At 54.6% G+C, this 19,263-nt stretch overlaps 1 protein-coding gene across 1 annotated transcript; it reads right to left on the bottom strand.

Moving 5' to 3' along the window:
- Positions 1–1,722: 1,722 nt before the first annotated feature.
- LOC308198337 (maestro heat-like repeat-containing protein family member 7) lies at positions 1,723–12,366 on the bottom strand. Its single transcript, XM_080600571.1, has 10 exons — positions 10,449–12,366; positions 6,165–7,975; positions 5,486–5,600; positions 4,923–5,060; positions 4,476–4,652; positions 4,153–4,308; positions 3,482–3,583; positions 3,251–3,353; positions 3,059–3,115; positions 1,723–2,591 (listed from the first exon to the last, which is right to left on the bottom strand). Exons 2-10 carry the CDS (start codon positions 6,251–6,253, stop codon positions 2,398–2,400), a joined length of 1,131 nt encoding a protein of 376 aa, XP_080456697.1. The 5' UTR covers positions 6,254–7,975; positions 10,449–12,366; the 3' UTR covers positions 1,723–2,397.
- Positions 12,367–19,263: the final 6,897 nt, after the last annotated feature.

Genomic DNA, 19,263 nt, shown 5'->3' with positions numbered 1-19,263 from the left:
TCAGATAACTAATGATAGGACTCGAGGGAATAGCCACAAGTTGTGCCTGGGGAGATTTAGATTAGATATCAGGGAAAGCTTTTTCTCTCAAAGAGTGGTCAGGCACTGGAACAGCCTGCCCAGGGAGGTGGTGGAGTCACCGTCCCTCGCAGCGTTCAGGAAGCACCTGGACAAGGTGCTATGAGATATGATTTAGTAGCTTAGTGGGTAGTATTGGTGATAGGAGGACAGTTGGACTAGATGATCTTGTAGGTCCTTTCCAACCTTGTGTTTCTATGATTCTATGATTTCTAAGATAGCTGACTTGTTTGAAAGTAAACCCAATCCATAAAACGCCTGTGTTGCTCTGGTGTTGTCCCAGCATAACGTATCGTGTGATGAAACTAATAGCAGGCTAGCTGGGGACTGATACAAGGTTCACGTGCTGTGTTGGCGGTGGTCACCTGAGGACAGCACTGAGGCAGACTGAGAAGTGTCCGCTCCTGGAGGGCTAGCTGAAACAGGATGGTTTGGTTGCTTTTAATGCCGCTGATCCACGAGTTCATTTTTGATAAGAACTTCCTGGGCCTCTTTTTCTAACGTCTTCCCCCCCACACTCAGGGAGGAGAGGATCAAACCACCAAGATACCATAGTCTTTTCCTCCAAAACTCAAAACTGCATGCACTTCTCACTTCTGTGTCTCAGTTTCCAGCTTCCAACATGCAGGAGCTCAGCCAAGCTAATGAAAATTAAGCATGCTTTTTTGACGCTCCCTTCCTTGGTTGATATTCTGTGCAGTATGGATTTCCCATTATCTCCTCTTCCTTATCTCCTTTCCTTATTCCCTCATTATCTCCTTTTCCTCTTCCCATCATCTCCCAATATCTCCTGCATTATCTCCTTTCCACCCGGAAAACCTGTGCCCACCTTTCCTACTCATGGCTCCTCCACAGCACAGGATGATGGTGAGCATCCTGAAAAACCTGTGTCCAGATACTTGTCCAAGGAGACACGTTCTCTGGTCATCTCCTTAAACATCACTGTTATTTAAGGCTTCAGATGCATTTGTGAGTTAACAGACAGCAGACGGAGGGACAGGAGAGGTGTCCCTGCAGAAAGGTAGTACTACTGTGAAGATTATCTGCAGTGGAAGAGAGAGCTTGACTGAGAATTTGCAAGATTTAGGGCTAAAGGTAGCTAAGTCAATTAAAGTAGAAGAAGCTCAAGTCATAGTTTTGGAGTGTTTGTCCACCCTGAATTGTGACTGATATTTGTCCCTCGGCCCTATTTACTCCTGTCCTGGTTTTGGCTGGGACAGAGTTAATTTTCTTCACGGTAGCTGGTATAGTGCTGTGTTTTGGATTTAGAATGAAAATAATGCTGATAACACACCAATGTTTTAGTTGTTGCTGAGCAGTGGTTACACGGACTTTTGCTGAACCACAATGCTTTTTGTGTGAACCACACGCTCCTTAAATCGGGCTCAAACCGGGGAGGAGCGTGTTTACTCGGGGAGGAAGGGGGCTTCTCATCTGGTTTAACGTCTACTGGTTAGTGTATGGGAAGAACGTTAGGTGTGCCCTCCTCTATTTTATGGGTATGCCCATAGTGAGCTCTTTGCGCATACCGTTTTCTAAGGGTTTCCCTTTGTGCCCCTGCGGCAGGGGGTGGGGTTCCGGCAGTTACCGGTTACTTTAGCACTTTGGAAGGCCCTTGCAGCATGATTGACTGTTGGTTTATAATTCTGCCACCCTCCTGTAAAGCTGGATGGATTATAAAAAGGCCCTTTTCCCAGGTAGAGTAGGGCTTCTCGGCATCCTTGAAACTTTGGGAATAAAATTGCTTGGGGCGAGTGGGACCTTTGGGTCCGTGCTGCCACATGTGAGTTGAGAGCCCGTGGGTGGCATGGTGGCCTGGGAGTTTTATCTTTTCTGCTGGAGTTTGGAGCCCTAAACTTAGGGCAACGGGCAACTAAGTTGGGCAATCAACGGGCAATCAAGACGGGCAACTATATCCTTTTGAGTCTGCCCCACCACAGAGACACTAGACGCTGAGGCCACCAATTAGCACATCATTGATACACCAATATGCTTGAACTCCTTCCCCAGGCGTAACTGGGGCAAGGTGTTTAGTCTCAGTAAGTTCCACAGGCAGCCATTCTCTGGAGGTTCCCAGTCACTTCAGGGCCCAAGTCTTCCACGATTTCATTGCCACAAAGGAAAGACACGCAGACAAGGTGAAGAAGCAGGACTGCTTATTTGGGGAGGGCCAAGCAGAAGGGTGATCTGGGAGCAAGCGAAGGGGACAGGAAGGTCCTGAAGGCTGGAGATGTGCCACGTGCTGGGAGAATCCAGGGGCCACCCAGCCTTCCACACACTGTCAGGTGGCCCCAGCACGCAGGATGCCTGCCGTCATTTCTACGCACGGCAACAGGAGCACAGGAAGGACAGTGCAGAGCACTTCGTCTTCCACGCCTTCCGGAGCCGGTAGCTCAGCCCTCGTACTCCAGGTACAGTGCATGACAAGCTCACTGCAGCTTGTATAATGAAGAGAGTCTGAGTTGCCAGCGAAGAGACAGAGGAACTGACGTCATCCGTCATGCCTTGAATGGCTGTGAGAGAGAGGAACAGAGGCAAGGTCAGAGCCTTTGTCTGCGGGGACCCCAGGAAGGGCCCCATCCCTGGAAGTATTCAAGCAAGGTTGGACGGGGCTTTCAGCAACCTGGTCTAGTGGGACGCATCCCTGACCATGGCAGACAGGTTGGAATTCGATGACGTTATAGCTCCCTTCCAACCCAAACCATTCTACGACTCTCTGATTTTATGATTCTAACAGCTCCTGCTGTGGCCAGCGCCACCCAGCTCTTCCTGTGGTCAGGCAGGAGCAGGGGGCAATGAGACCAGCAGGAGGGGGCTGGCCCCAAACAAGCCCCTGAAATCTCTCTCCCCTCTGCCCACACCGCCCCTCTCCCGCACAAGCAGCAGAGCCCTCCGCGCCAGGGCAGGGGCTGGAGCTCCCAGCCCAGGGTCTTTCCCCCTCCCCACCAGCCTCCGCCGATACCCCACTGCCCTCACTCACCTTCGTAGATGATGGGGAGCTCCTCCTCGTGCCAATCCATTTGCCTCGCAATGAGCCCTAGGCACACACAGTCTGTCACAAACCCTGCCCGCCAGCCCTTCCCAGCAGCACAACCCCCCCCAGTGGCCCTGCCGGCCGGGCCACCTGCCCTCCTCCCCTCGGGCACAGAGGGACCCCGGGGCTCTGGCTCACCTATGAACCTGACCGCCTCCAGTCGCAAGGGCTGCTGCGGGCTCTGCAGGTAAGGCAGGCTCTGGCGCAGGTACCCATCCGTTCGCCGCCTGTCGTCGTCCAGCTGCACAAGGGAGAGCACAAGGGCATGGGGCTGGTGCAGACCGTCCCCCTCGGACAGCTGCCTGCCCCATGCACTGGGGCGCTGTGCGCTTGTCCAGTCCCGGTCTGGGGCTTCAGAGCTGTCCTTACCAGGCACTCGCTGAGTCTCCATTTTTGCTGTGTCTCCAGCAGGTTCGCGAGCTGCTTCCTCTTCAGGAAATTGGCAGCATTGAGAAGGGCTTCCTCAGCGGCCTGAAGAGCAGGAGAGAATTTGAAATGCCACCACCAACTCTCAAGGGACCTGTGTCCCCAGCACCTTGGCAAGGCTGCAGGGGCTGCACGCCTCTGCATGGCCCAGGGCGCTGTGTGGGGCAGGGTGACCACAGGGAGCAGGCGTCTGCTCCGCGGTGTGGTGCCCGAGGGAGCTGGGGCAGGCCCAAGCCCGGACATCTGCGGGGCACCTGGGCATAGCACAGGGGCGGAGGGGACCGGCGGTCCAAGCCCAGAGCTTCAGGTTCCTGCGGGCATAGCTGGGAAGCCTGTGGGACTTGCAGAGCGTTGGCCTGCGTGGCCGCGCACCGCTGCCGAGCACTGCCGAGCAGGCAGAGCAGCTCTGGGAAATGGCCGTGCCCACCTTTTCAGCCATCGCCAGCTGTGGGGCTGCAGGCAGCCGCCCTGCAGAGGGCTGGATGCAGGGAGCAGGGATGGCAGCAGACCCCACGGCTCCGTCCCTCCAGCGCCCCTTGCTGTGGGTGCTCAGTCCCACCCCGGGGTGTCAACATTGCCCTCCCCAAATGACCACGCTGGTTAGAGAAGCCAACCTTGGCCACTTGCTGGTTCTCATCGTGCAAGTGGAAGAACAGTGGGATCACGCTCTGGCGCATGTGTCTCTTCAGCTGCTCTTTTCCACTTCCTGCTACTAAGTTCATCACATCTCTGAAGAAGTGGATGGAGAGCAGCTGCGTGTAGCTGGATTCCTGGTGGGAAGGAAGAAGAAAAGACCTCAGCACCAGCTGCTCCAGGCCCACCTGGGCAAGGGTCCGAAAATTCACAGGGCACAATGCTTCCTGACAGCACCCAACATCCATCAGGAAAGGCACCGCCCCTTGGAGACCCCAGCTGGGCCCTGTGCCCTCAGCCTTACGTTGTCAAAGAACGTTGGGAGCCTCTCTGCCAGCTGCAGAGCGATGGGGCTGGCCATGTGGACGTCCAGCTCCTTGAACACTCTGATGAGCACAATCAGGGTGTTTAGAACCATATCCCCTTCCACTTCTGGCAGTAGCTTCATGATCTCCGGCAGCAGGAACGCCATTTTTCTTGCCTGTGTGGAGTAACAACACCATGTTGGGAAACCACAGAAGGCTGCACAGGCAAACATGCTCAGGCTGTTAGAACCCACACCGCTGCCTTGGGGCCTAGAAGTCAAAGTCCTGCCCCAAGGAACTTGGACAGATGCATGTGGAGGCACGAGAGGTGGAAGCAGCTCCCACAGTGCCTAATGCCCAGCAAAATCCAAGCAATGGTGTTAGCCAGCATCCCTGGCCCGGAGCCACATCACCAATATGGCTTCAGCCAGCTGAACCCTGCTTACTGTACGAGGTCTTCTGCTGAGCGTCGCGAGGCCCCTGAGCACCAGCTGACGCATCACCGTGCACTGACTCCTCAGGTATCTTGCGAAGAGCTTCAGGACTCGGACAGACACTGCTCTGAGGTCATCAAAGGCCAGCATCTGAAAAATACGCATCAGTGAAAGGTGGAAATGGCCAGCAGGACACACCGCACCATGGAGGGCTGGATACATCCACCAGTGCAGGGATCAGGCACCAGCGCAGGCAGCTGAGCCCAAAGGCAGCAGCGGATGTGCAGAGCCCCTGGGCTCCTTGCCCCGTGTGTGGCAGTGTTCGACCGCTCCTCCCGGCCCCCAGCAGCCGGGGATACCCCAGCCTCTGAGGAACAATTGCACAGAGAGACCTTGCCCAAGGGAGGCACGAAAAACTGTAGCCAAGTGTCACTCTGGCAGCATGTGCCAAGGGGATGAACTGGGGCCCACCCCCGCCCCAGCTCCACCGGCTGGCCTCTCCCCACAGCTGTGGCCACAAGAGGGTGGCGTGGCGAGAGGCAGCTCAGACAGGCACCGCTTGCCATCAGGCTCACCTCGACCAGGAAGGCCATGGCGGGGACCTCCCAGCATGGCTCGTTCCTCCTGAGCCACTTTTCCAGACATAGCACAATCTGTTGACGCTCTTTTCGTGCGATATGTCTCATCACCCTGGCAGAAGGAAGAAGACAGGGTAAGTCCTGAGCAGGATGAGTGAAATGCTCCTGGGTCTGACTGCCCCCCTCATCCAGCCGTTACACCACAGGCCAGGCCAGGGCCCCCTCGGCTCTGCTCCAGCAGCCACCAGCATTTAATGCTCACAGAGACGTGGTCTTCCGCCACCTCTCCTTGCAGGGAGAAAGCCAGCGCCCCAGAGCAGCGGGCACCTTGGGTGCACAATGGGCTTCCTGCCCTGCAGGCTTCCTGCCCCTTCTGAGGAGACCTCATTCTTGCCCACGGGCGATTCATGTGCCCCGGGCTCTGCCGGTGTCGCTCAGTGCTTCCTGCCCTGCCCCGGGGGGCTGCCCTTGGGAGGGGAGGCCGGCACTGTGGCAGGGGACTGCTCTCGTGCAGCCACCCTCTCTCAGGCTTTGCCCTTCTGCTCGCAAGAGCCAAGGCTGCAGCCCCTTTCTTTGAGAAATGGGGCCCCTGCCAGCCGCCACCAAGGGGATCGGATGGGGCTCCCCGTCTGCAAGGGAGAAATGCCGGGGGGAGAAGGGAGCAGGGTGCCCTCACCTGGCCAGCTGACCCACTGCCCAGTGGTGGCTCTCAGCGTTGACTAGTGTCTCCCAGGCATTCTTCTTTTCTAATTCAAGCACCAGCATGTCATACCCAAGACGGCATAGCAGTGCTTTCAGAGTCAGCACCGCAAACCTGCAGGCAGAGCAAAGCCCAGGTCACACTGGGATCCCTGGCCCAGGCTCCAGGACCACGGGAAGGGTGGGAGGAGTGGGACAGAGCACCTGCTGGGGCTGGTGGGAATGCTCTCCTCCTGCTGCCATTCCCTGCAGAGCGTCTCCACCTCTTCTGGTGTCTGCTGTGCGCTTGTGGAGATTTGGAAGAGCAACACCAGCAGGAGTAGGGGGAAATGCGCCTCCACCTCCACTGAGTAAATGGTTGGCTGGAGGATCTCCCGCAGCACCTTGGTTGCCTGCAAAAAAGACCCAGAGATGGCACTCACTGCTGAGACATCCCTGTGGCATGGCCCCAGCGTGGGAGGCTGAGGCTCGGGTGCAGACGTGGGCCACGGGAGATGCAGGCAGAGCACCCGGCCTGGCTCCCAGCCAGAGCTCAGCCACCAAAGCTCTTTGGGCTCAGCTCTTCTTTGTGCCACAAGCAGCCTCCCTGGGGCGGTGGGAATGTGCCCTGGCTGAGTCTCCTGTGTCCTGCAGCCAGCCTGGGTTCTCTGTCCCAGCCCCTGCAGCCTGCTGGGCTGTGCCTTGGCCCTGCCCTGTCCCCTAAACCTGCCCCTAAGCCAGATTTGCAGCCCACCGCCTGAGGCAGGGAGATGTAGTGACAGGGGAGGATGGATAGCTGCCCCGAGATGCAGTCCCTGGGGGAAGAGAGGCCTTGTTCAGAAACTCACGGCCAGGACGAAGACATCCGTGTTGTCCCCGTCAGAGGTGGACGTCCTGTGAAGGGGCCAGTCCTTCAGCACGCAGCACAGCTCTGCCATCACCTTCCTTGCAGTCCGGGCTGAGGAGGTCATCAGCCTCCACATGGTCGCGGCAGCTCTGGAGGTCCAGAGAGCTCAGTCAGGAGGGGCCTCGGCCACAGCACCAAGGCCTGGGCAACCGTGGAGGGGCCCGGGCTGGCCACCAGTCCTGCCTCTGCCCCCTGCCCCTCACAGGCAGCACCCGGCAGGCCCGGCCCTGCAGGCTGCAGGCAGCCGAGGTGCGGTCCGCTGTGGGGCGGGGAGGGATTGTGGTGGCAGGCTCTGGGGCTGATGTGGCAGGGCTGGGAAATGGGGCGATGGAGAGCTCGGCCCCTGCAGGGCATCCTGAAAATCGCCAGCTGGCAGCTGGCGCTGGATGGGCTCGAAAGGCTGGCGGGCCCCGAGCCATCAGGGCAGGCGGGCCCCATACCTGTCACACGATGGGGAGCAGCGCAGCAGGGTCACCACCACGTCATGAGGGTGCTCCTCGGCCAGCGCCAGAAGGCTCTTGTCCAGACGGTGCTGGGCAGACTCTTCTGTGTTGGACACGAGCCACTGGTAGATGCTCTTCAAGATGTTCGGTGCCTGGAGGAGAAATGTCTGAGAGTGGGGCTGCTGCCAGAGCAATCCCTTTCCCGGGGTCCACTGACAAGTGCTTCTCTTCCCACCACTCAGTGCTGGCCAAAAAGGGTGTCACATGCCCAACGACAGAGCTTCAAGCGGGGCACACGATCCCCCAAGGGCTTGAGTCCCACCAGCCGGATACTTACATGTTTTGAAAGGACGACCCTGCCTACTACACGCTCATCCAGCTTGACTGCAATGGCCTCCTGCTCCTGCTTCTGGTCCCTGTCCTGCTGCTGCTGCTGCTCCTGTTCTGTCTGGTCCCAGCCTGGATTTGGTGAAGACCAAGCACAGACAGAGCTGAGGGTCTGTGGGAGAGGCTGGAGGACACAGCCAAGACCACACTGCCCGGGCAGGGTGATCCCCGAGCCAGGAACTAGCGGGGGCACTGAGCCCAATCTCTCTTGTGCATGCGTCGGAGCCAGGTGTTCCCCAGCAGATGGGGCATGTTAAGGGGGGAGAGCCCTGCGCCCCACAAGGTGCTTGCTGCCATTGGGCAGGAGAGGTCTGTACCCACAGGATGGCTGCCCATGCCCTGCTTCGTCCTGCCTCTCCCTGCTCATCCCATGGAGTCGGACGGTTCCCCTCGCCCCTTGCCCCTGGGGATGCCACATGGGACAGCAGCTCCTGTGAGGACGGGAAGGGGCAGAGGCAGCTTGCAGCTGCCAGCCCTTCAGCCCAGCTTGGCCACTCACCTGCCTGCAGCACCTGCACCTCGGTCAGCTCATCAGGCTGCTGCGCTGGGCTGGCATTAACCTTGTCCTCCTCCTCCATCCAGGCCTTCTTGGGCATGCTGGGGTGTCTCCCCGCCATGCTGCTGAGGTCTGGCCTCAAGGGCTCCCACCACAGGGATGGGAAACGCTTCCAGGAAGCACCAAAGACACGGGCAGTAGGAATGGGGTGGCTCTGCAGGGACTCCCTGCAGCTCCACTCCTTCCCGTCCTGTCCCGTCTCGTCCTCCAGGCAATGTGGGGAAACCACGCTGCCAGCAGCACTTATATCACAGAGGTCACAAAGGGCCCCGTGACCCGTTGCTGCACGCCCATTGTCTGGACAGAGCCCGCATCACGGCAGGTCACAAAGGGCCCCGTGACACGCTGCCACCTGCCTCGCCCCTCAGACCCCTCCTGCCACCCCATCCCCTCAGGGCTTCCCACCAGCCTGGCTCTGAGGGCCTTCCTGCCAGCCTGGCCCCTCGTAGCCTCCAGCCTCCGCAGCCCCTCCAGTCCTCCCACCACCCACCCCGCACGGCTTCCCAGTGCCCCAGCTCTCTGAACTGCCCATCAGCAGCCCCTTGTCACAGGCCCACCAAGCGGTGGGTGGGAAGGGGCCTGCGGGGCTGGGTCACCAAACTTGTGGTGACAACGTCTGAGTGCCCAGACCCGTACACCTCTGTGTCTGGATTTCCAGGGCATAAGGAACTGGATGGATGGTCAACAGCAACTGTGATGCCCAGGTGGAGACCAGTGACGAGTGGTGTCCTCGAGGGGTCTGTACTGGGACCGCTATTATTTAACATCTCTGTCGGTGACATGAGCAGTGGGATTGAGCGCGCCCTCTGCAAGAGGGCAGACAACACCAAGCTGAGTGATGGTTGGACCAGATGATCTTGGAGGTCTTTTCCAGCCTTCATGATTCTATGATTCTACGATTTGTGAGGGGTGCAACCCCCCTTTTTGCTGTCACTCAAAGAAATTGTTATTCCAGTGCGTTAGCATTGCACTGGAGGCATAGCGGCTCTTTAGGAAGGACACGCTGGCAAGATGAGGAGGGGGTGTTGCCCTTCATGGGAGCAAGCAGATGGAGTGTGTGGAGCTCTGTCTGGAATGGCTGAGGAGCTGGCTGAGAGTTTATGGCTTAGGATGAAAGGGAGGACAGGGAAAGGTGACATTAGAGTGGGTGCAGGCCACTTGACCAGGGAGAACAAGTAAATGAGGCCTTCTACAGACAGATAGGAGCCTGTTTGCAGGCACTGGTCCTCACCGGGGCCTTCGACCATCCTGATTGTCTGCTGGGGGGACAACACAGCAGGGCATATGCAATCCAGGAGGCTCCTGGCCTGCGTTGATATCTTCCTTCTCCACGCAATAGAGAAGCCAAGGCTTTAGGCGGCCTTGTCTGCAGTGACTGTGAGATGGTGGAGCTGAAAAACTTCCCTCTCTATTTCCACTCCTCAGGAGGCTGTGGAGAGCAACGAGCTTGCCTCTTAGCCTTCTTTTCTCTGAACTAGACAACAACCCAAATGTCCTCAGCCTCTCCTCACAGGACATGCCTCCCAGTCCTTTTTTACCAGCTTTGTTGCCCTCTTCTGGACGCATTCAGATGTTTTATTTTCCTTTTTAGATTGTGGAGCTCAGAACTGCACACCATATTCAAGGTGGGGCCACACCAACACTAAGCAGAACAGGAGAATCACGTATTTTACCAGCTGGCTATTTTATGTCGAATGCCCCAAAAGGCAGTTTTGAAATGCCCCAGCTGCCAGGGCAAACTGCTGGCTCATGTTGCACCCGCTGGTGACCAGTTCCCCCAGGTCCCTTTCTGCAGAGCTGTTCTCCAGCCGCTCGTCTCCCTCTGTGCACATGCGTCCAGCATTGCTCTGTCCCAGCTGCAGTTGCTAGCATTCGTACTGGTTGAATTTTTACAGCCTGAGAACAACCATCCTGACACAGGGACGTGCACCCACTGTGCCACATGGATGGGAGCTCATGAGGCTGCGCACAACATGTCCGGCACATCACCTGCGTGGCAAGGCTCAGCTCCTCCGTCTTCCCCAGCACAGGGGGGTCCAGGCAGGAGAGATGGGGAGCCCTGCTCCTCTGCCAAGAATCGCCTTCCCCTTCCAGCGCCGCCCGCTCCAGCCCTGCTGCTGGGGACGTTTCACTGTCTCTGCTTGCCATCGTGTGGTAGAGGCACGCACTGGCCCTTGTCTGGGGAGAGCAGTCCTGCGGGAAGTGCGTCAGCCAGGGACGGCCAGGACAGTGACAGCACCCAGGGAGGGAAGTGCTCCTGTGGCAGGGACCAGAGCTGCTCCCCTCCTGCGCGGTGGGCACAGAGCTGCAGCAGTGCTGCTGAGGGGAACAGAGCTGACTGGAGGGTGCACGTGGGGGCACAGGGTTGATCGGAGTTCAAGTACAGGTGTAGGTCTGCTCTACAGCTGGGCAGATGGGAACTGAACTGACATAAGGACACACAGAGAGGAAAGGAGCTGTTTGGGGAGGGAACAGATGAGGATGGAGCTGCTGGATGGCTACAGAGAGGAACTGAGATCCTGCAAGTGTGCAGGAGGAGAGCAGCAGATCTGAGGGCACACAGTTCAGTTTCAGATGTGGCTAAGCAGAAGGGTCTGTCTTAGCTCCCAGCTTGTCCTTCCCTATGGGGCAGCCCCCTTCTTGCTGCATCATGCTATCGGACTCCATCTGTCCGTGCAAAGCACACCAGTCTCTGGAAGTGTGCCCATATATTTTTCTGCCACCTCCATCTCCTTCTGTAGAGCAGAAGCGAGCTAGGCACACTCCTTCATTCCCCCTAGTCCTGGTTTCACCTAGGATAGAGTTAATTTTCTTCACAGTAGCTGGTATGGTGCTGTGTTTTGGATTGAGGATGAGAATAATGCTGATAACAAACCAATGTTTTAGTTGTTGCAGAGCAGTGCTTACTCTGAGCCAAGGACTTTCCAGCTTCTCAGACCACCTGCCAGGCTTGGGGTGCACTACAAGCTGGGAGGGGACAGAACCAGGACAGCTGACCCCAACTGGGCAAAGGTGTACTATATGACTCCATGCTGAACAATTAATATGGAGTGGCTGGCCGGAGTGGGGGGAGACCGCTGCTCGGATATGGGTTGAGCATCAGTCAGTGAGTGGCAAGCAACTGCACTGTGCATCACAGAATCATAGAAAAGAATCACAGATTCATTTAGGTTGGAAAAGACCTTTAAGATTATCTAGTCCAACCTTTAACCTAGCACTACTGTGAGAAGCAATATGTAGCCAGTAACACAAGCTCAGGCGAGGATCTCAGTGAAGTAGCATTTTTGTTCGCGACTGCAATGGCAGACGTCCTGCAAGCAGGAGTGCACAGCAAAAGTATATCGTAACCTTATACTCCCTATTACCCAACGCATAATTCCTCCCCTCTTTCCTCACTGGCTGAGTACTACAGGTTCAAGAACTACTCAATGCTTATTACTATACCATATATGTACAATTTTATTTGACCAACCGTTAATTTCTCCTTTTCTTTTTGTTTTTTTTCTTCTCTCATGACTAGATGGCCTGTGATTTTTTGCTTTTACTGATTTCGCACTGCTTGTCCTGTTTTTCTTAGCCATCCTCTTTATTTTTGGGCAGTGGGACCTTCCCCTTATCTGCTTATCATACTCCCCATTGCTATGCCGCTGTCATGCCTGCACAATCACTTTTGAATATGCAAGGCTAGTGGAATTTTCCACTGCTAAAACACAACTTTGTGTCTCACAACTGCCAAGTCGACCATTAAACTATGTCACTAAGCTCTACATCTACATGTTTTTTGAAGAGACCAATCCTCACCTCCCTAGAGCCTCCTAAAAGGTGATTCTAGGGAGTAATAAGTTGAGCCTCCTTTTCTCCAGGCCACAGCAACCCCAGCTCCCTCAGCCATTTCTCATGAGACTCGTTCTCTAGACCCTTCACCAGCTTTGTTGCCATCCTTTGGACATTCTCCAGCACCTTGATGCCCTTCTTGTAGTGAGGGACCCCAAACTGAACACAGTATTCGAGGAGCGGCCTCAACAGAGATGAGTACAGAGGGACAATTACTTCCCTAGTCCTGTTAGCCACGCTATTTCTGATACAAGCCAGGATGCTGTTGGCCTTCTTGGTCACCTTGAGCACACTGCTGGCTCATATTCAGCTGCCTATCAACCATTACCCCCAGGGTACTTTCCGCTGAGCAGGTTTCTAGCCACTCTTCCCCCAGCCTGAAGCATTGCATGGGGTTGTTGTGCCCCAAGTGCAGGACCCGGCACTTAGTCTTGCTGAACCTCATACAGTTGGCCTCGACCCATTAGTCCAGCCTATCCACATCTCTCTTGAGCCCTCCTACCCTCGAGCAGATCAATACTCACTCCCAACTTGGTGTCGTCTGCAAACTTACTGAGGGTGTCCTCTATTCCCTTGTCCAGATTATTAATAAACACATTGAAGAGAACTGGACCCAGTACTGAGCCCTGGGAGACACCACTAGTGACCGGCCTCCAACTGCATTTAACTCCATTCACCATGACTCTTTGGGCCCAGCCACCCAGCCAGTTTTTAATTGAACGAAGTGTACACCCATCCAGGCCTTGAGCAGCGAGTTTCTCCAGGAGAATGCTGTGGGAAATGGTGTCAAAAGCCTTACTGAAGTCAAGGTAGACCACATCCACAGCTTTTCCCTCATCCACCAAATGTGTCACCTTGTTGTAGAAGGAGATCAGGATCATCAGGCAGGATCTGCCTTTCATAAACCCATGGTGACTGGGCCTGATCGCCTGGTTGTCCTGTCAGTGCTGCATGACAGCACCCAAGTTAATCTGCTCCATGAGCTTCCCCAGCTCCGAGGTCAGACTGTCAGGTCTGTAGCTTCCCGGATCCTCCTTCCAGCCCTTCTTGTAGATGGGTGTCAAATTTGTTAGCCGCTGGTCAGCTGGGACCTCTCCTGCTGATAAATGATGAAAATTGGTTTGGTGAACCAGCTCCCTCAGTATCCTTAAGTGGATCCCACCTGGCCCAATAGACTTGCATATGTCTAAGTGGTTTAGCAGGTGGCAGTTCTGCTAATCCACCTCCCTACTTTTCCAAGAATCAAAAAATCATTAATTCATGACCACTATGCCCAAGACAGACTCACACCTTCACATCACCCACAAGTCCTTCTCTGTTCACAAGCAAAAGGTCCAGAAGGGTACTGTCCCTAGTTGGCTCACTCACCAGCCGTGTCAGGAAGTTACCTTCCACACACTCTAGGAACTTCCTAAACTGTTTTCCTCCCCACTGTTGTATTTCCAGCAGATACCTGTTAAGTTGAAGTCCCCCACAAGAACAAGGGCTAGCGATTGGAAGACATCTCCAAGCTGCTTATAGAACATTTTGTCTGCCTCTTTAGCCTGGTTGGGCTGTCTATAACAGACTCCCACCATGATATCTGCCTCACTGGCCTTCCCCCTGATTCTTACCCATTAACACTCAACCCTGTCATTGTCATTGTTAAGCTCTAGATAATCGAAACACTCCCTAGCATACAGGGCTACCCCATTGCCTTTCTTTCCTAGCCTGTCCCTTCTGAAGAGTCTGTAGCCAGCTATTGCAGTACTCCAGTCATGCAAGCCATCCCACCGTGGTTCTGTGATGGCAAAAGTGTCATAGCCCTCCTGCTGCATAATGGCTTCCAGCTCCTTCTGTCTGTTGCCCAGAGTGTGTGCATTACTGTAGATGCACTTCAGCTGGGCTAGCAATCCCATCACCTTTTTTGGGAAAGAACCCTAATTCCTGCATGACCATTCCCAAGCACTTTTGTGACTTCTAATCTGACAATGTCCCTTGTGCCTCTGCTGCCACGTGGCTCTCCATCCCCCACCTCAACTGGAATGGCAGACAGGTGGACCTTGCCAACACACCATCCCATAACCATTATCATACCAATCCAATCTTGTCTCTGTCAAGCCTGGTTTTATCCTTTTGAGAGAGGGAGTTAGGAGAATCTTATCAAGTAGAGATAGAGCGCTAACGGCATTAAACTAGGATGCTACTTAGTGTCTTTGCTAACTATGGTGCGTTGTGCAAATTAACTAAAGCAAGAAGCCTTGGGCCCCTTACCAAGGTCAGTCTCCTAATAAGAGTGTGAGCCTATCTTAAGAAGCTGGTAGAAATTGGTCCTGCAGATGGGCAAGAGCCAAGGAGCAACTGAGTCTGTGCAAAGACAAGAGGTCAACTAGCAGTGACGAGGAAGAGTCAGCAATCTTCATCCCCATGACCCCCGACGACCACCACCAGAATACACTGTGCAAGCACAGATGGGAGGAGCTTATGGGAATGACTCCTTGGAACTAATTTTAATACGAAGTGGGGACAGGTTATGAATTTGTATAGGTGTATTGTGAAACTTCATGCATGTGTAACTCTTTACTGCATATAACCAAGGCAAGTTGCCGCATCAGGTGCGCACGACTTTGTTGGGACTACCCCCCAGCTGCCCAGCACTGAATAAACATACCTACTTTACAATCTTACTGATTGTGGAGTCCGTTTTCCGCAAATCGCTTTCCCCCCTTCAAATCAGGTTTAAAGCCCCACCAATGAGCCCTGCTCCTCAATATTATTCAGATCAACCTGCAAACCTTCCTACCTACTGCCCACAGACACCTGGGAAGGCAGGGAAGGCCCTAAGGGGACACACCTGCTAGCCCAAGCAGGGACTTGTTGCCACTGCCCCTTATCCTAGTGCACATCAGCCGGGTGAAGAGAGGATAGGGAATCTTCCATACTGTGTGTCCCTTCAGCCTGTTGGGTCTGCCTCAGGGAAGGCAGGAAGTGGCTGCAGCAGCCCATCTCCCCACTGCGCTATGCACCGACTGAAAAGCCATGCTCCCTAAGGGCTGCCCGGGTGTGTGAGGACAGGGGGGCTGCCGCTCCCGGCTCCTCCCAAGCCTCACCAGCTGCTCTCAAGAGGGCGGCCGGTGGCTCCCTCGAGGGGCCTCGAAGCAGGAAGCCCCCTGCAGGCCGTGTTACCCCCGGCTGTGCTGCAGAACATGTCTGCCCCTGAGAGAGCGACTGTTAAATGGCATAACCGCCATTATAAACGGCCTGCCGCTACTCCTGGCCTTGCCCAAGCCTCATCAGCTGCTCTCGAGGCATTGTTTTGTACATTTTATTATCATCATCGTTATAATTTTTCTCCCTTTTCGGGCCAATTAAATTGTCTTTATGCTTAACCCACGAGCTTTTACTTTTTTTTCCCCCCTCCCGATTTTCTCCCCCATCCCACCAGGGATCAGGGAGGGAGGCAAAGCAAACAGCTGTGTGGTGCTGAGCTGCCGGCTGGGTTAAGCCACAACAGTCCTTTTGGCACCCAACATGGGGCAAAAAGGGTTGAGATAACAACAGAACTGACCAAAATATGTTAAAACAAAATTGTTATAGACACTAGATCAGTTTAATAGTTGCTGATCACAGTGTTGATGTTTTTGATTTCTGGTCTGTGGTGTTTGTTTTTGGAATTGTGCTGGATGGCACATTACTTACTGTATGTATTCCCTGTTGTGCTGTTTATCATTTCTGGGGGCTGGTTTAAGATTATTATTTTGCTGTACTGTGTAACACTGGTTTATGATATGAAAAATTACTGGTCATGAGACTAATCTGGAATTTGAACTCAGCAGTGCCATCACCTTCTGTACTTTGTGAACCATCTCTTGGAAACTGTTAATAACTACACACTTTACCTTTTCTCCTCAGGAGACCAGTCTATGGGGGGGACAAGGGGAGACACTTCACTTCTTCCCCACTTCTTACTCTCCCTTTCTCCTTCACCTCCCCCTTCTCCAGGCTAGTTACAATAGCTCTTTAAAACTCTGAATATCTTTGGGATGTTCAAACCTTCGCGTTCCTATTGTTATGCCTTCTGAATGTATTTCAGGTTTTGTTTAAGGTTAAACAACTACTGAAGAATGCCACCCAGAGATCTGCCCCGAGGCAGGATAGTTATGAGCGGCAGGTAGTGTGGGAGGCTATGGACAGCCACCTAGAGCAGTGGGCACCTCCAGTGCTTTGGAACTTCACCCCTGAACAAGTGCAGAATCCTAAAAAAAATGGTAAAATGCTTGGAGAAGGTGTGTCATTACTCTGGCAATTCCAAAGAGACACAAATCACTGTAAGGTGTTGGGGCTTGGCCTATGTTTACTAAGCCACAGTCAATGCCACTCCAACTCCTGTGACAGGCCCTGCAGCCACTCCAATCCCTGCGATGGGTCCTGCAGCCATTCCAACCCCTGTGATGGGCCCCATGGCTGGGCCAGAGAACCAATCTGAGTATCAGTCACCTCTATACGCAAGACGAAACAATGGATGAGAAAGTCAGGTTGTTCAGAAAGGAAAGGAAGTCCTACTCAGACAACAAACAAGGAAGATGATGATGAGGAAGTCTACTCTGAAGAGGGGCCACCATGCAAACAGGAGGACAAAGAGGAAGATGTCATAAAAGCATCAATAACGATGCAATTCCTATTCCAGGGTGAACTACGAGATACACAGAAAGATTTCAGGCATCGCCCAGGTGAGCACATTTTGTCACCTGGCTGCTCCAGTGCACCGGCAGCAATATTGTTCTAACCAAGACTCTGATTCCCATCCATTAGCTGATTTATCAACTGGAGAGCCAAGGCCGCAGTGAGGTCTCCCCAGAACCTTCTCCAGGCTGAACATCCCCAGCTCTCTCAGCCTTTCTTCACAGGAGAGGTGCTCCAGCCCTCTGATCATCTTTGTGGCACTCCTCTGGACTCGCTCTAACAGGTCCACATCTTTCTTGTGCTTTCTTGATGCAGTACTCCAGGTGGGGGCCTCACAAAGGAAAAGTAGAGGGGAACAGTCACCTCCCTCAATCTGCTGGTCATGCCTTCTTTGATGCAGCCCAGGATGCAGTTGGCCTTCTGGGCTGCAAACAAGCACTGGTGGCTCATATTGAGCCTTTCATCCACCAGAAATCTCAAGTCTCTCTCCACAGGACTGCTCTCAATGAGTTCTTTTTCCAGTCTGTACTCCTGTTTGGGATTGCCCCAACCCACGTGTAGCACCTTGCACTTGGACTTGTTGAACCTCATTTGGTTCACATGGACCCACTTCTCCAGCCTGTCCAGGTCCCTTTGAATGGTATCTCTTCCTTCATTGGTATCAGCTGCACCACTCAGTTTTGGTGCACTCAATCCCATCATCCATGTCATTGATGAAGATAATCCGAAGATAGACCCTGTGAGGGACTGCTGCACACTGCATCAAGCCAGCGTGGCCAGCCATACTCCGGAGGGTCTCAGTCACCTCAGGACCAGAGTCACCCATAGTTTCATTGCCACATAAAAAAAAAAAAAAAAAAAAAGGCACAGACAAGGTTAAGAAGCAGGACTGTTTCTTTGGGGAAGGCCAAGCAGAGGGGTGATCTGGGAGTCAGAGAACGGTTGGGCAGAACCAAGGGCTGGAGGTGCCATACAGGCAGGGAGAAGCTGGCAGCCACGCAGCCTTCAACAAACGTTCTGGTGGAAAGTGAAGATCACACCCCATGGGGTCACAGCACTTCTGCAGGCCCACAATGCTCAGTCAGAGGCGTCTCAGCCACTGTACTGTAGCCTGGAAAATCCCGGCAGGGCCTAAGCTGGCCACCAGTCCTGCCTCTGCCCCCTGCCCCTCACAGGCAGCACCCGGCAGGCCCGGCCCTGCAGGCTACAGGCAGCCGAGGTGCGGTCCGCTGTGGGGCAGAGAGGGAGTGTGGCGGCAGGCTCTGGGGCTGGTGTGCCAGGGCTGGGAAATGGGGCGATGGAGGGCTCGGCCCCTGCAGAGCATCCTGAAAACTGCCATCTGTCTGGATGGGCTCGAAAGGCTGGCGGGCCCCATACTTGTCACACGATGGGGAGCAGCGCAGAAGGGTCACCACCACATCACGGGGGTGCTCCTTGGCCAGTGCCAGAAGGCTCTTGTCCAGACGGTGCTGGACAGATGCCTTTGTAGTGGACATGAGCCACTGGTAGATGCTCCTCATGATGTTCGTTGCCTGGAGGAGAAATGTCTGAGAGTGGGGCTGCTGCCAGCATGACCCATTTCCCCTGATCCCACCAAGCACTTCTTACCTTTACACCACCCTGGGCTGGCCTAAATGCATGTGCGGTTGCTAGCAGACCCAGCTTCAGGGCAGACATGATCTCCAGAGGGCTCAAGCCCCACCACAGGTTACTTACGTGCTCTGAAAGGGAGATGTGGAGTTTCACGAGGCCATGCAACAGCATAGCAACCTCTTCTGTGTTGAAGTGGCCTGAGGCTGCTGCCTCCTCAGTGGCATTTAGGATGATATGAACCTTCAAGTTGGGCTTCAGGTCATCCTCATATGCCTAAGGGAGGCATATTTTTGCTTCTCCAAAAAGTCATGGACATATTCCAGGGACAAATCCTGCCACAGCTTCTCCTCCTGGTGCCACCACCAGCTCCCTGCCTTGCCGCCGTGACAGCATGAACCTGGCGCTTTCATCGTCCACCTCCTGCCAGGCCTCCATGGGCTGGCTGGGGGGTCTCTCCTCCATCCCAACAAGACCCTGCCTCAAAGGCTCTTGGCCACAGGGATGGCAAACGCCTTGGTGAAGTGCCACGAACAGGGGCAGCGGGGAATGAGGGCACTGTGTAGGGGGCTCCTCACAGTCCCACTCCCTCCTTTCCTGTCGCGTCACGTCCTCCAGGCAAAGTGAGCTTGCTGCTTGCTGGTAACGTCTATAAATACAGAGGGTCACAAAGGCCTCTGTGACCTGCTGCATCCTCATCCTGCATCCTCAAATCAGG

The sequence above is a fragment of the Anser brachyrhynchus genome (assembly GCF_964034855.1).
Source record: "Anser brachyrhynchus genome assembly, chromosome: 7".
NCBI classification, from domain to species: Eukaryota; Metazoa; Chordata; class Aves; order Anseriformes; family Anatidae; genus Anser; species Anser brachyrhynchus.
Note: the sequence above shows the minus strand (reverse complement) of the source record. Positions and strands in the feature narration are given on the sequence as shown.